The sequence below is a fragment of the Oncorhynchus keta genome, chromosome 34 (assembly GCF_023373465.1).
Source record: "Oncorhynchus keta strain PuntledgeMale-10-30-2019 chromosome 34, Oket_V2, whole genome shotgun sequence".
NCBI lineage: Eukaryota > Metazoa > Chordata > Actinopteri > Salmoniformes > Salmonidae > Oncorhynchus > Oncorhynchus keta.
Genome location: NC_068454.1, coordinates 21,904,660 through 21,921,472, shown reverse-complemented (window position 1 = coordinate 21,921,472; position 16,813 = coordinate 21,904,660). Strand labels below are relative to the sequence as shown.

At 43.8% G+C, this 16,813-nt stretch overlaps 1 protein-coding gene and 1 pseudogene across 6 annotated transcripts in view; both read right to left on the bottom strand.

Annotated features, from left to right (window-relative positions):
- The window catches only part of LOC118376672 (zinc finger protein 654-like), a 17,654-nt gene extending 14,090 nt beyond the window's left edge, over positions 1-3,564 (bottom strand). For 5 of the 6 annotated variants that reach the window (XM_035763409.2, XM_035763410.2, XM_035763411.2 and 2 more), the window contains exon 1: positions 3,398-3,564. In XM_035763409.2, coding sequence (XP_035619302.1) covers positions 3,398-3,520 — 123 coding nt within the window. In that variant the 5' untranslated portion in view covers positions 3,521-3,564. Of the gene's footprint in view, positions 1-2,354; positions 2,500-3,397 lie in introns of those variants that run through there. The other variant, XM_035763412.2, reaches the window with a different exon arrangement.
- Positions 3,565-3,709: 145 nt separating this feature from the next.
- On the bottom strand, positions 3,710-13,144 carry LOC118376669 (coiled-coil domain-containing protein 93-like; annotated as a pseudogene).
- Between the last annotated feature and the right edge of the window lie 3,669 nt (positions 13,145-16,813).

Here is a 16,813-nt window from a genome sequence, read left to right as displayed (position 1 = left end):
TGTTAATGCACAATGTTGGATATCAGCCGCAGATAAACTCCACTGAAAAAGAAGAGGGCCCGAAAACAGTAGCTAGCCATACACCAATAGGCAGTGTCCTTCACCCCGCCTGTCGGGCACTGTCTTCCCGCAGTTCTGTTAACGACAGCAGGTGATCGGCAGTGTTTTGCCGCAGTTCTGGTAACGTCAGCAGGTGATCGGCAGTGTTTTGCCGCGTGTTCTGTTAACGACCGCAGGTGATCGGCAGTGTTTTGCCGCGTGTTCTGTTAACGACCGCAGGTGATCGGCAGTGTTTTGCGTGTTCTGTTAACGACCGCAGGTGATCGGCAGTGTTTTGCCGCGTGTTCTGTTAACGACCGCAGGTGATCGGCAGTGTTTTGCCGCAGTTCTGTTAACGACCGCAGGTGATCGGCAGGCTGGAACAAAGGACACTGCTAGTTTATCCAGCTAGTCTGGTACACAGCAGGCGGGGGCGACACCGTGTGCTTACTAGCTGTGTGCGCTAGCTAACAAACACATGGTGTCGCTACTTTATTTTATTTATTTATCCGTTATTTTACCAGGTAAGTATTCTCCAGCAACGACCTGGGGAATAGTTACAGGGAGAGGAGGGGGATGAATGGCCAATCTTTTATTGTTTTAGACCAGAGGAAAGAGTGCCTCCTACTGGCCCTCCAACACCACTTCCAGCAGCATCTGGTCTCCCATCCAGGAACTGACCAAGGCCAACCTGCTTAGCTTCAGAAACAAGCCAGCAGTGCTACCTAGTTAGCTAGCACACGGTATCGCCCCAGCCTGCTATTCTAGTGGGAGGCGGGTGCTACCGGTAAACAGTGTCCTTCGTCTCCGCCTATCAGGCACTGTTTTCCCAAAGTTCTGTTAAATACGATGAGGGCAATCTAGAACACGGTGTCGCTAACTAACACATACTATCGCGCCAACCTGGCGTTCTTGCGGGAGCGACTGGTAGACTGTCCTTCGCCACAGCCTGTTGGGCACTGTTTTCCAGCATTTCTGTTCCGCAGGCAGAAGAAAAGGCCACTGTACCAGTGTCGATCCCGCTAACTAGCAAGGAGGACTTCGGGAGTCAGGGGATTAAAAAACCTCAGATAATACTTTTATTTATCACATTCAAACGTGTGAAGATGTGCCCGGGGGAGGGTGGCCTAACTACTTACAAAATGCGTGCTTCTGACGAAGTAAGGTACCTTAACATTTAAGGTAATTTCATAAAATTTGAGGCTCACTAGTTGCTCATTCAACATATTTGCTGCTACTTCAATCAGTCCCGTTTTAAAAGACTCCTTTCTTATCTGTTTTCCATTCCCTCAGACCAACCAGAAATGATTTATTGGGCAAATATTCCCAGATTTTTATAAAACAGCCACACGTGTGGACTCTCGTTTCTGCATCACCAAATTTTGCGTCAGGCAAAAAAGTAGGCTTCGTGTGTTTCTATTAGCTCGTTCAGTGCCGCGGGAACAAGACTGTAGTGGAGCGCTTCTCACAATGGGGCTCATTTAAAGTCAGATCAAAGCTGCTGAATCAATGACAAAACATAATATAATAATAATAATTATATATGCCATTTAGCTGACGCTTTTATCCAAAGCGACTTACAGTCATGTGTGCAAACATGTATTTGTACTGCTCTAATTACATTGATAACCAGTTTATAATAGCAATAAGGCACCTCTTGGGTTTGTTGGTGGTATATGGCCAATATACCACGGCTAAGGGTTGTATCCAGGCACTCCGTGTTGCAGTACGCTTAAGAACAGCCCTTAGCTGTGGTATATTGGCCATATACCACACCCCCTCGGGCCTTATTGCCTAATTAACACAATCTGCTGTAATTTGTTCACAAAAAAATGAAGATCTAAATGCATATTCCCATGAAACTGATTTGAGATCAAGTGATTGACAAGGAGATGAAATTTGGACGTTTCACATGAAGAATTGTCATTCATGATTAACAGTGATGGCCCATTTTGAAACTAGGTATGCCTTACTTGGTGTTTGGGGGTATTAAAAATAGAGGGCGCTGCCGTTTTTTTATGTTATTATGCAGGCTACACTGTCCCACAATCATCCTTTTGTCCCCCATATGGGTAGAGTGAGGTGGAGCGATGGGTAACGATGCTTCGTGGGTGACGGTTGTTGATGTGTGCAGAGGGCCCCTGGTTCGCGCCCGGGTATGGGCGAGGGGACGGTGTGAAGTTACATTAGCAATCCTGGGTAGTGTTCGTAAATTCAGTGTTCGTAAATTCAGAGCGTTGTCAGATTGTCCGTTCATAAATTCAGAACGTTTCACCACAGATAGAACAATGAGATAGAACAATGAGATATTTTACCGGATGTGTAAATGTGAAGCATCTGGTTGGTGTTTCCACACACTACCAAATATCCCGCCGAGACGAAACCCAGTAGCAGGCAGTGGGAGAAGATGGATTTTGGCTGACATTCTGCACATTTTCTCATCGATGAAACATTTGATCTCCATACAGTTCAGAAATGTAATCTGTAACAAACAGTGGACTGCGTTTTGTAGACTTTACCATTTGCAATATATGTATATACAATTCGAAATGGTGTTTAGGAGCGCAAGGGCGAAATGAGTACGCACATCAGAGTAAGCGTTCCCTAACGGAAATAAATAAATGCTAGAACGCGCCAATTGGATCCCGCTAGCTAGTTCTTGGCTTTGCCATCTCCTTGCTTGTTCTGCCAACTAGGATTTATTTGCTCCCATTGGAAACGACAGGTCTATCTTTGGTTACGCTCTCCGGAGCGTACACTGGATGCTGAGGAGTAGGGTTGATCAGAGCGTTCTGGCCTCACAACAACAGTCAAGCACCCAAGCTAAATGAGCACCTCACTCTAGCCATTTTAAATCACCCCCAGCAGAACTGGTTAGGCTGTTATGTTATTTAGAGCGGTGGTGACTGTGCTGCTATCATGACGTTTACAGTACTGACACCGGTCATGTTCAACGGATGTTGCGCGTTCGTAAATTCCTCATTCTTCGAGAGTGCTATGAATTCGGATTAGATGGCTAGAGTGAATTTACGAACGCACCCATAGTTAACGTGTAACGTCACATAGTGGTAGCTAAAGTTGGCTAGCTAGCCAAGTCAAAGAGAAATAAAAGCTCTGTGGGGTAACGTTATAGCTAACTAGGCCAGTATGGGTTGACTGAATTTGCGATGAATGCTAGATAGCTAATTAATGCGATGCTACGTAACGTTAGCAAATAAATTACTTTACTAGCCATCTACAGTAGCTGAACAGCTTTGCTTCGTACTGCAAGCAACTGGCTACTTCGTAGCTAGCAAGCTTGGCGTAAGAACTCGCCTCTCTCCCAACTAAAATCAGGAATTGGCGTGATTTAGCTTACCTTACAAAACTCGGAGCAATATTCTTTGCTTTGTACTGAACAGTTGTCGTTAGAGTATATGTATAAAGTCTCCAGTTCCAATTCTAGCCTGTCTGTTTCCAAATCACTTTCCCCCTCCGCCATACTGGCTCGTTTACCTTGCACATAAAGGGACTTCTAGCGGATAGGTTGACAAACTACAACAACTAATATCCTGGATCTAGATTGGATAACAACTACATCAATATGAAGGGTTATGAGAAAGCAACGCAGTTGCTCGTAATGCTTTGTAACATTTTTATGACCAGGCATTAAACAGCAGGAAATCTTACGGACTGTGCATGGTTTATTTTATTAAGTGCCAAAGTGATGATAAACTGCTGGAATGGGTAGACAACAGAGATCAATACACATGTGTAAAGCCAGTGCTTGACTTGGGCAGGAGCTCACTGGAACTGAGTACCAGCACCTCAAATGTTCTTCTGCTGGAGTTCCTGCATCTCCTAGAATATTAGCTCCAAAGTATAGAGTTCCTGCATCATGTCACCGTGCAAAGGGCAGTTGATGTCCCTCAAGAATCTCTGCCCTGCCAGTAGTGGCATCACTATCCACATACTGCAAAGCAACGTGGAATGTCAAAGCACAATACAATAGGCAATACAATGCCAGTATTGCCAGACAACAAGACATACAGTCGTTGATTGATGAGATTATTTTTTATGTAACAGTGAGAACTTATTTTGGAGACAGTGATTTGGGTTACGAAGCACCCTTGTCTCTCAGCTTGGATAGCAGAATTTCATTCTTACGACACTCCTGTAAGAAAGAGTATTGAATTAGTAAAACAACGTCAGTGATTCACTTTATCAGTTTAGAAGGGAAAATGCAAAAAAATACATTTAAAAAAAAAAAATCAGCTCTGGGAGACTACGGTAGAACACATTCATAAAACAGTTAACTAGTTCCGTCATGTGCATGACCAAAATGCGGTTCTCTCTCAGGCCTCACCTCTTTGAAGTCCTTGACAGTTTTGAAGTAGAGCTTTGTTTGATTCCCACCACTATCTGCTCCATCTGTCTCAAGAACTGCTCCTTGACCCCCAAAGACGCCATCACCCTGAGCAAGACAGAAGACCACGGCTTAGACAGGAGGTAAACCTGCTGGACTCCATTACCCATAATAAGAAAAGCAGGATAGGTTTATAAAGGGTAAATTGTGAAAAGACTCACTTTTGGAAGTTGTCATGGATGGAATTCAGCAAGTTCACCTACAGAAACAGATCAACACGGGGTGGCAGATAGCCTAGTGGTTAGAGCAATGAGTCAGTAATTGAAAGGTTGCTAGATCGAATCCCCAAGCTGACATGGTAAACATCTGTCGTTCTGCCCCTGAACAAGGCAGTTAACCCACTGTTCCTAGGACATAATTTTAAATAAGAATTTGTTCTTAATAACTGACTTGCCTAGTTAAATTTAAAAAAACACAGAAGATGATTACCATGAGTAAACAAGCTGATTTCAGCTGCAATGGCTCTATGAAATTGATGCCCTCTCCTCTTACCTCCTCCAGGTACACCTTGTCATCTCATGTGTAATACAAGGAGAAGAACTGCTTGGTCTCTTTATGTGTTGCTGAAACTAGGGGACACACACAAAAGTAATGGTTCTTTGATGTAATAATTTGTTAACAAATCAATAAGTGGTTGAGGCTAAGATTACCTACCTTAGGCATAGAGCTCAATGAACCTCTAATGATACTGGTTCAGTTCTGCCCTGCTCGGCACCTCGTCTATCTTCCTCTGCAGGATGGCGATCTCACGGTTCCTCCAAGCCTATCAGGGAGTAGCCCTCAGGTCATGAGCAAATAAAGGACTTGGTAAGAGGACCACTATTTGCATGCTCCAAACAGAATGCCTAAGTGAATTCAAATTGATTAAGCAGGAATGAATCCTGCTACAGCATTGTGATTTGTGCATTTTACCATCATCAGTCTGATCTTCTGTAGCTTATCTCTGTCTGTTGTACTGCTTGTCGATTAGCTGACTCGTCTCCTTAGGGAGAGAGTGAGAAAAAGGGGGAAAGAAAGTCAGTCACAGTGTAACATTTATTAAACATAGACAAAAAAAAGAGTTAGCTGGTCTTGGGAGTGTGTTACCTTCTCGTCCTCCGTATCATCTCCTGACTCCATCTTCAGGTCCTCAATGTTCTGCTGCAGGCAAACCATCTCCTCCTGGAAAAAAATAGCACTCCATGTTAGTTGTTTTGCTCTTACCAGGAAATAAGGGAATTACATCACAAATACACCTGTGAAGTAGGTCCATTTCAAACTTAAATCTAACAAGTCATATATGGACGGACTATGACAGAGGAGCTAAATTACTTCTAAATTAAATTATGCTCGCTTCGAGGCAAGTAACACTGAAACATGCATGAGAGCATCAGCTGTTCCGGACGACTGTGTGATCACGCTCTCCGTAGCTGATGTGAGTAAGACCTTAAAAACAGGTCAAGGCCGCAGGCCCAGACGCATTACCAGGACGTAATGTGCTGACCAACTGGCAAGTGTCTTCACTGACATGTTTAACATGTCCCTGAGTGAGTCTGTAAAACCAACATGTTTCAAGCAGACCACCATAGTCAATGTGCCCAAAAACACTAAGGTAACCTGCCTAAATGACTACCGACCTGTAGCACTCACGCCTGTAGCCATGAAGTGCTTTGAAAGGCTGGTCATGGCTCACAACACCATTACCACAGAAACCCTAGCCCCACTCCAATTTGCATACCGCCCCAACAGATCCACAGATGATGCAATCTCTATTGCACTCAATACTGCCCTTTCCCACTCATCACTAAGCTCAGGACCCTGGGACTAAACACCTCCCTCTGCAACTGGATCCTGGACTTCCTGACGGGCCACCCCCAGGTGGTACGTGTAGGTAACAACACTTCCACCACGCTGATCCTCAACACGGGGGCCCCTCAGGGGTGCGTGCTCAGTTACCTCCTGTACTCCCTGTTCACTCATGACTGCATGGCCAGGTACGACTCCAACACCATCATCAAGTTTGCTGATGACACAACGGTGGTAAGACTGATTACTGACAACAATGAGACAGCCTATGGGGAGGTCATCAGAGACTTGGCCGTCTGGTGCCAGGACAACAACCTCTCCCTCAACGTGATCAAGACAAAAGAGATGATTGTGGACGACAGGAAAAGGAGGACCGAGCACACCCCCATTCTCATCGCCAGGGCTGTAGTGGAGCAGGTGATGAGTTCCAAGTTCCTTGGTGTCCACATCACCAACAAACTATCATGGTCCAAACACACTAAGACAGTTGTGAAGAGGGCATGAAAAAAACCTATTCCCACTCAGGAGACTGAAAAGATTTGGCATGGGTCCTCAGATCCTCAAAAGGCTCTACAGCTACACCATCAAGAGCATCCTGACTGGTTGCATCACTGCCTGGTATGGCAACTGCTCGGCCTCCGACCACAAGGCACTACAGAGGGTAGTGCGTACAGCCGAGTACATCACCGGGGCCAAGGTTCCTGCCATCCAGGATCTCTATACCTGGTGGTATCAAAGGAAGGCCCTAAAAATTGTCAAAGACTCCAGCCACCCTAGTCATAGACTGTTCTCTCTGCTACCGCACGGTACCGGAGCACCAAGTCTAGGTCGAAAAGGCTTCTTAACAGCTTCTATCCCCAAGCCAAAAGACTCCTAAACAGCTAATCAAAGGGCTACCGAGACCCCCGTTTTACGCTGCTGCTGCTCTCTGGTTATCTAAGCATAGTCACTTTAACTCTACCTACATGTACATATTACCTCAATTAACTTGACTAACCGGTGCCCTTGTACATTGACTCTGTACCAGTACCCCCTGTATATAACCTCGCTATTGTTATTTTACTGCTGCTGTTTCATTATGTTATTTTTATCTTCAATTTTCTTTACTTAACCAACAATGCTTCCAGAAGTCTAAGGACTTGTTACTAAGCGTTTCACTGTAAGGTCTACCTACACCTGTTGTATGTGCATGCATGTGACAAATAACATTTGATTTAAAAATATGCAGACTCACTCTACAATGTGTCCGGAACTCCTGCTCTTGGTGCTTCAGGTTCTCATTCATGCCTACCAGAGCCCTCTGCTTCTCCAACAGTCTGTGGCACACACAGGTAGGATGAGAAAAGTCCAAAACACCTGTATAATTTTAGGGGGTTTATATACTAACAACCACTGAATTAATGCCTTAATGGTTTGGTCTGAATGTGCAGCATTCACCCAGTATCAGCCTGGCCCTCAGCCTCTTCCAGGGCACTCAACTCTTTCTCCAGTCTCTCGGTCTGCTCTGTGGCCTCCAACAGTTTGCTCTTAGCTTCCACACACCCTGATTTTACCTCCAAGTGTTTGGTTTGTAGCTGAAAACACACCAAATACACATACTTTTAGTTACTTCTGACAGGAAGATAAAGTGCATTGTATCCTTCCATTTAAGAAATGCATGGCTATTTTACACAACGTTCTGTGAAATTCATAAAGTCCAGTCGTCACCTCCTCCAACTGCTTGGTCTTCTGTTGGATCTGTTTGTTCAGAGGTCACTATCCTACGGTGCTGCTGGATTGGCCCGTACCCTCTGGACGGTCCTCTGCAGACCTCTCCAAGTGATGGAAATGTGTATGTGGAAACACATTTAACTACACACTGTGGCATTGACTTATTCTTTAAAATATGACAAATATTTTATGATTGCAGTTAACCATTTAACCCTGCTGTGGGAGTCGCTCACCTTGTCAGCATACTCAGATGCTATCTGTTTAATCTCCACAGACTGCAGCCCAACTATCTGTCCCACTGTGCTAGCCGTTAGCCTCCCCTGTATTGATGTTACATATTAAATAAAACAACTTTACACAGTAATCAACCACACAGTAAAGGCGCTGGCAAAGAGAAGAACTAAAGCCATGCCTCCCTCCTCAGTCACCATGGCAGCCATGCTGGGCATCAGTGTTTTGATGCGCAGCTGAGAGGATATATCACAGGGAGTCAGGGACATCATCACAAAGAGGGATGCATTTCTGTAGTATTGGACATGGGGCTGCGGTTGGTTTTAGAGCGATACACATGTGATGTGATCTCACCTCCTCCGCTGCCTGCAGGTCATCCTCCTCCTGCGACCCCTCTGTAATCCCTGGGGGTGTGGCCTGAGAGCCTGGCATCAACAAGGCTTTCCGTTCCTCTGCCTGTAGGGAACAGGGGGATACCATCTTTCATCGTGGTTTTACGTTCTACTAAAGCTACAGTTCACAGAATACCTATGATCCACAAGTCTCCATCCCTGTAATATTGTTTGTAATGATCGACCTCCTGTCCCTGACTTTATCATTCTGTAGTTATAGGCTTTGAATTCATATAATGCTACAATTAACTTTACAAATATGACAGTAATTTCAATAAATCTCACCTGGTCCTGTTTTGTCTGCTTGCTGAATCCATACCGTCTAAAACACTGGTGTAATTAGTACTTAAATCACTGTTAGGCACAGGAGGTTGGTGGCACCTTAATTGGGGAAGACAGGCACGTGAAAATGGCTGGAGCGTAATAGTGGAAAGGTATCAACAACATCAAACACATGGCTTCCATGTGTTTGATGACATCCCATTTGCTCCGCTTCAGCCATTAATATGAGCCGTTCTCCCCTCAACAGCCTCCACTGCTGTTAGGATACTGGTACATGAAAGGAGCACATTACACATGTATGCACACACACCCACTCCATGTTGTTTGAAATGTGTACTCTCTTCTGTATCGAAACACACACACACAACAAGCATTCATGTGAAACACTCCTTGCAGTGAACGAGTCCATTTACATACTTACAGAAGGTAATCTGACATTCTAATATAAGGATGGATGAGACACAGGAAAATAATAGGAAAATGAAAGGAACACAATTGTCAAATGGGATGAGATCACATTGGTTCTGATTCTCAATGACAAGGTAAAAATCTGTCGTTCTGCCTGAACAAGGCAGTTCCTAGGCCGTCATTGTAAATAAGAATTTATTCTTAACTGACCCACCTAGTTAAATAAAGGAAAAAACATATATTTTTTTATGTGAACATGTAACATGAACTGTGGAGAAAGTTGGATATGGAGGACTGAATATGGAGAGAGCGAGAGAGACCGGCAGCCTACCTTCCGTACTCCAATAGAGTGGAGTGAACCCTGTATTCCTCATCCAACAGCGATCCTGCTTCAACCTGTCTCTTGTATTTCCTATGAGGTTTATACACTTCCTGTCAATACCAGAAGAGAAAAACATGCTGTGTGGTTTTAAAGTCTCTTTACTATAACAAAGGGGGTATTTAAATCAAATCAAATGTCATTTGACAAATGCTACGTAAACAACAGGTGTAGTCTATTTTTATTTAACTAGGTACGTCAGGTAAGAACAACTTTTTATTTACAATGACTGCCTACACCGGCCAAACCCGGACGATGCTGGGCCAATTGTGCCCTGCCCTGTGGGACTCCCAATCACGGCCGGTTGTGATACAGCCTGGAGACAACCCGTATCGAGTCGATGAGGTAATTGAGGAAGATATACATATGCACTGCTCAAAAAAATAAAGGGAACACTAAAATAACACATCCTACATCTGAATGAATGAAATATTCTTATTAAATACTTTTTTCTTTACATAGTTGAATGTGCTTACAACAAAAATCACGCAAAAATTATCAATGGAAATCAAATTTATCAACCCATGGAGGTCTGGATTTGGAGTCACACTCAAAATGAAAGTGGAAAACCACACTACAGGCTGATCCAACTTTGATGTAATGTCCTTAAAACAAGTCCAAATGAGGCTCAGTAGTGTGTGTGGCCTCCACGTGCCTGTATGACCTCCCTACAACACCTGGGCATGCTTCTGATGAGGTGGCGGATGGTCTCCTGAGGGATCTCCTCCCAGACCTGGACTAAAGCATCCGCCAACTCCTGGACAGTCTGTGGTGCAACGTGGCGTTGGTGGATGGAGCGAGACATGATGTTCCAGATGTGCTCAATTGGATTCAGGTCTGGGGAACGGGCGGGCCAGTCCATAGCATCAATGCCTTCCTTTTGCAGGAACTGCTGACACACTCCAGCCACATGAGGCACTCCAGCCACATGAGGTCTAGCATTGTCTTGCATTAGGAGGAACTCAGGGCCAACCGCATCAGCATATGGTCTCACAAGGGGTCTGGGGATCTCATCTCGGTACCTAATGGCAGTCAGGCTACCTCTGGCGAGCACATGGAGGGCTGTGCGGCCGCCCAAAGAAATGCCACCCCACACCATGACTGGCCCACCCCCAAACCGGTCATGCTGGAGGATGTTGCAGGCAGCAGAGCGTTCTCCACGGCGTCTCCAGACTGTCACGTCTGTCACATGTGCTCAGTGTGAACCTGCTTTCATCTGTGAAGAGCACAGGGCGCCAGTGGCGAATTTGCCAATTTTGGTGTTCTCTGGCAAATGCCAAACGTCCTGCACGGTGTTGGGCTGTAAGCACAACCCCCACCTGTGGACGTCATACCACCCTCATGGAGTCTGTTTCTGACCCTTTGAGCAGACACATGCACATGTGTGGCCTGCTGGAGGTAATTTTGCAGGGCTCTGGCAGTGCTCCTCCTGCTCCACCTAGCACAAAGGCAGAGGTAGCGGTCCTGCTGCTAGGTTGTTGCCCTCCTACGGCCTCCTCCACGTCTCCTGATTTACTGGCCTGTCTCCTGGTAGCGCCTCCATGCTCTGGACACTACGCTGACAGACACAGCAAACCTTCTTGCCACAGCTCGCATTGATGTTCCATCCTGGATGAGCTGCACTACCTGAGCCACTTGTGTGGGTTGTAGACTCCGTCTCATGCTACCACTAGAGTGAAAGCACCGCCAGCATTCAAATGTGACCAAAACATCAGCCAGGAAACATAGGAACTGAGAAGTGGTCACCACCTGCAGAACCACTCCTTTATTGGGGTGTCTTGCTAATTGCCTATAATTTCCACCTGTTGTCTATTCCAATTTAACAACAGCATGTGAAATTTATTGTCAATCAGTGTTGTTTCCTAAGTGGGCAGTTTGATTTCACAGAAGTGTGATTGACTTGGAGTTACATTGTGTTGTTTAAGTGTTTATTTTTTTGAGCAGTGTATAAGCGGAATTGGTCAGAAGCCTGTAAAACGGCTGCTATCCACTGCAGCACCATCTTTATGGCAGCTTTATTGTAAAGGCTCATGGAATAATTTGACCCAGACATGGCATGTCAGCTTCATGTCAGGGAGTCACTCACCAATAAATCTAGGACTGCTTTCACAGCCTTTTCCTTCCTCTGGAGGAAGTCTTCATCCTAAAATGGAGGGCCAATACAGGGTGAATAAGACAGGGGTTTATTCAATGAAAAGTTCAGAACATTGCACTTAGAAATGTAATGAGTAGAGTTGGAGTTGAATATCCCTGCCATGGAGCCACCCTACAATAACAGCACTCACCTCAGGGAAGCTGTGTGTCTTCTGGAACTGAGAGACAGAATAGGCTCTCACATAGTCTCCCATCTCCCCCCCTCGTCCCTATGGCCCTCTTCACCAGCCACTGAAGATCATACAACACCGGCAATGAATCAGACATCAGGTCACAAACCAAGTGTGGTACCCTATTACAAAACTCTAATGTCTAGGAATACACATCTGTATCACTGGAAATATATGAATGAAATCCAGCCCTTGGATCTGATGAGGCTCCTGGCAATGAGGGCACTTCATTTTGGGCAGAACAAACACAATCTTCTCTGTGGGAGCGCTGCAAAGAGATACACAAGTTCATCCAACATCAGTTACACTGGTCCAGCAACATCACTAACAGTAAATAAAATTATGCTATATGTTAGCTACTTACATTTTCTGTCCAATAGTTGAATTCTCCTGGAACAGCAGATCCACATCAATGTCAAAGTTACATGTTGTGATGCACCATGTCATCCCTCCAACCACCTATAAAAAGACATGGCTCAGTGAATGGAATTAGAAAGGGTAGCAAGGAGATGGTAAACCAGGAATCAAAAGCCTGCAGATCTTCAGGTTTGTAATGTAAGTTGGTTCTCACCTTGTCAAAAGGTCCCAGTCCTTTTATTCGGGCTCTGAAATATCCAGCAGCAAGAAGAAGTTCCAGGATTTCTGCTAGCTTGACACTCTGCTCCTCGTCCTCCCTTGTTTCAACCTGCAAGCCACAGTTGCTAACATCAGTTGCTTTATTTAGCAAACTGTGAATTCGCTAGCTCCAGTAGCTATCTAGCCAAGTGGCAAACCCAGGAATGTTTACATTGCAATGTTGTGTTGTTATATTATGACAGAAACTGCACCATATTAGGAAAAATGACTGACTAAAAATGATGTTACCTGAATAAGATTTCACTCTTGATCATATTGAGCTCCTATTTTCGAACCTGTTCTCGCTCTGTGGAAAACAGACGTGGCCGCCATGTTGGACTGTGGTGTGTAGTCGCATGACGAAGGCATATGACTTTGATCTTAATTCTTGAAAAAATGTGCGTTCAAGATGTAGCTGTAATTTTTATACAAAAAGTAAGCTAACCTCACTTAGAGGTCGACTGCAACACGGCCACTGTCGAGTGATGGGAGTCGATAAAGTGAGTATTGAGTTAACATTTAGAAAAACAAAAGCATGTGAATCGCTGCAGTGGTTCTAAATGTTGCAATACCACTTTCGTCCACTGGATGGAACTCTAATGCCACTAAAGATTATATAGAAAGGCTGACATGATGAAGCTCTCTAGGTCTGAAGCCTTTCCAACATCATTGCATCTTTCATTTGAACAGGGTTGTCAGTATTCCTGGAAACAAATAAATCATGCACGTTGTGATTAATGATCCTCAGTTGTTGAAGTGATGTAAGGAAGCAGGACCATCAAGTACACATCCTGTCCAATGATCCTGCCATAGGCCTATAATGCAAACCATCAGTTTGTCACACAAAACGTAAAATATATTTGCTGTGTGTGTGTGTGTGTGTGTGTGTGTGTGTGTGTGCGTGCGTGCGTGTGTGTGCGTGTGTCATCAACCCTCTTCTGCTCTCAGATCCAGTTTTCATCCAGTTTTCATCTGTCATGGGGAGATCTGTCATGGGGAGATATTCTCAATCGGGCAAAAGTGTGTCCTCTCCTCAACTCATCTGTCCTCCTTTCCAACGTGACCCCGAAAACCAATAAGTGGTTGCCATATGTAGGAGAGCATCAATTAGTTAATAGGTGAACAGAGAGTAGCTTGCTCTTCTCCTCGACTGCCATCTTCTGGCAGAGGATGCTCCAATGTATCCTACATGGAAGAGTTTTAAAATCTGCCACAAACCCTTTGAAACATATATTTTCTCAGAGGTGAAAAGCATGCACACATTTAAAAACAATATGCCAGGTATCTTTTTATCGATAAAATGTCTAGCACAACTAGCTAGATGTATTTTTCGAACAATTTTTTTTAGGATACATTTTTGGGAGGATTTAAAATATAATTTACCTGATGGCATGCTAGAGGAGTGTGTGTGTGTGTGAGAGAGAGAGAAAGCGAGAAAGAGAGGGAGCACCCCGCTATCCACATCGACAGGACAGTAGTGGAGAAGGTGGAAAGTTTTAAGTTCTTCGGCGTACACATCACTGACAGACTGAAATGGTTCACCCACACAGACAACCTCAGGAGGTTGCAGAAATTTGGCTTGTCACCGAAAACACTCACAAACTTTTACAGAACCACAATCGAGAGCATCCTGTCGGGCTGTATCACCGCCTGGTACGGAAACTACCACGCCCACAACCGTAAGGCTCTTCAGAGGGTAGTGAGGTCTGTACAACGCATCACCGGGGGCAAACTACCTGCACTCCAGGACACCTACACCACCCGATGTCACAGGAAAGCCCCAAAAAATCATCAAGGACAACAACCACCCGGGCCACTGCCTGTTCACCCCTCTATCATCCAGAAGGCAAGGTCAGTACAGGTGCATCACAGCTGGGACCGAGAGACTAAAAAACAGCTTCTATCGCAAGGCCATCAGACTGTTAAACAGCCTTCACTAACATTGAGTGGCTGCTGCCAACATACTGACTCATCTCTAGCCACTTTAATAATTAAAAATTGGATGTAATAAATGTGTCACTAGTCACTTTAAACAATGTCACTTTATATAATGTTTACATACCCTACATTACTCATCTCATATGTATATACTGTCCTCTATACCATCTACTGCATCTTGACAATGCCGCACAGCCATCACTCATCTATATTATATGTACATATTATTATTCATTCCTTTACACTTGTGTGTATAAGGTAGTTGTTGTGAAATTGTTATATTACAAGTTAGATATTACTGAACGGTTGGAACTAGAAGCACAAGCATTTCGCTGCACTCGCATTAACATCTGCTAACCATGTGGAGGTGACCAATACAATTTGATTTGATGGACACTATTAAAGTGGAGGATCCCATAATGGAATATGCATCAGTGCAGGTAATGGTAGTCAGGTTGAGCACCCAGGAGGCAGTGGAGGATTCCATTAGACTCACAGTTACTAAATCAGTCATTCTCACTCTCGCTCACTCACTCTCTCTCCCCTATATCTCTCTCTGAGTGTGTATTGAACTGCCTCTTTCAGGTAATTACTACAGCTTCATAAACTCTCTACTCCTCGGCCTCCTCAACAATGAAAAGAGACCTAGTCCTTGGACTTATCAATGCCCACCCAGCTGAAACCATTACACAGTGGCTCTCACTCAAGCATAAGAGGCTTACAACAGAACATCACCTGACAAGTATATAGACTGAAGCCATCTCAAAACAGTGTTTTGGGCTATAGGTTTTTGTTATAAATTGAAGCCATATTGCAAGTTATTTATAACAGAATAGGCTGAATGTTTTTCTTAGGGTGATTACAATATTATTGCCATATTATAGCTTACTGTGACCGCTATTGTATCATATATGCATACTATATATAGTATATATATATATAGTTGAAGTCGCAAGTTTACATACACTAATGTTGGAGTCAGGGGCTAGGACCCTTTTTTCTCAATTTCCGCCTGAATGACGTGCCCAAAGTAAACTGCCTGTTGTTCAGGCCATGAAGCCAGGATATGCAGGTTTGTAGAAATGTTAAAATAATGTAGGAGAATATAACACAATAGATATGGTAGGAGAAAATCCAAAGAAAAACCAACTAGACTTATTTTTTTGAGAGAGACCGTGCTCTTACAATGGAAAGTATGAGGGCATACAGGAAATTAGCTCCCTGGATGCAATTTATATGGCTTCCACAGGGTGTCAGCAGTCTATGTTCAAGGTTTCAGGCTTGTAACTTTGAAAACAAAGAAGAAATATCAATTTTAGTACAGGGACACAGTCTTGGAAATTCGTGTTTGGTGCGACATGAAGAAGGAACGGTTTCCTATTGAACATACTTCTTTCCGTAAGAAATATTATAGTTTGATTACATTTTAGGGTATCTGAGCAGTATATAGAAATGCATTTTGACTTGATATAACAAAGTTTAAGGGTAGATTTTTTGGATTCCTTTCTCTGCATGTTGATCGAGTGGATTACTCAAATCGATGGCGCCAACTAAACAGACTTTTTGGGACATAAAGAAGGATTTTATCTAACAAAACGACACTACATTTTGTAGCTGGGACCCTTTGGATGACAAATCAGAGGAAGATTTTCAAAAAGTAAGTGAATATTTAATCGCTATTTGTGAATATATGTAACCTGTGCCGGTGGAAAAATATTTGGATGTGGGGTGCCATCCTCAAACAATCAAACAATAGCATGCTTTCGCTGTAATAGCTACTGTAAATTGGACAGTGCAGTTAGATGAACAAGAATTTAAGCTTTCAACTGATATAAGACACTTACATTTACCTAAATGTTTAATATCCATCATTTTAATAATTATTTATTTGAATTGTGCTCCCTCCAGTTTCACCGGAAGTTGTCCCTCTAGCGGGACGCCGAGTTTTAAACCTTGTTTTTCAACCACTCCACACATTTCTTGTTAACAAACTATAGTTTTGGCAAGTCAGTTATGACATCTACTTTGTGCATGATACAAGTACATTTTCCAACAATTGCTTACAGACAGATTTTTTCACTTATAATTCACTGTATCACAATTCCAGTGGGTCAGAAGTTTACATACACCACATTGACTGTGCCTTTAAACAGCTTGGGAAATTCTACAAAATTATGTCATGGCTTTAGAAGCTTTTGATAGGCTAATTGTCATCATTTGAGTCAATTGTAGGTGTATCTGTGGATGTATTTCAATGCCTACCTTCAAACTCAGTGCCTCTTTGCTTGAAATCATGGGAAAATCA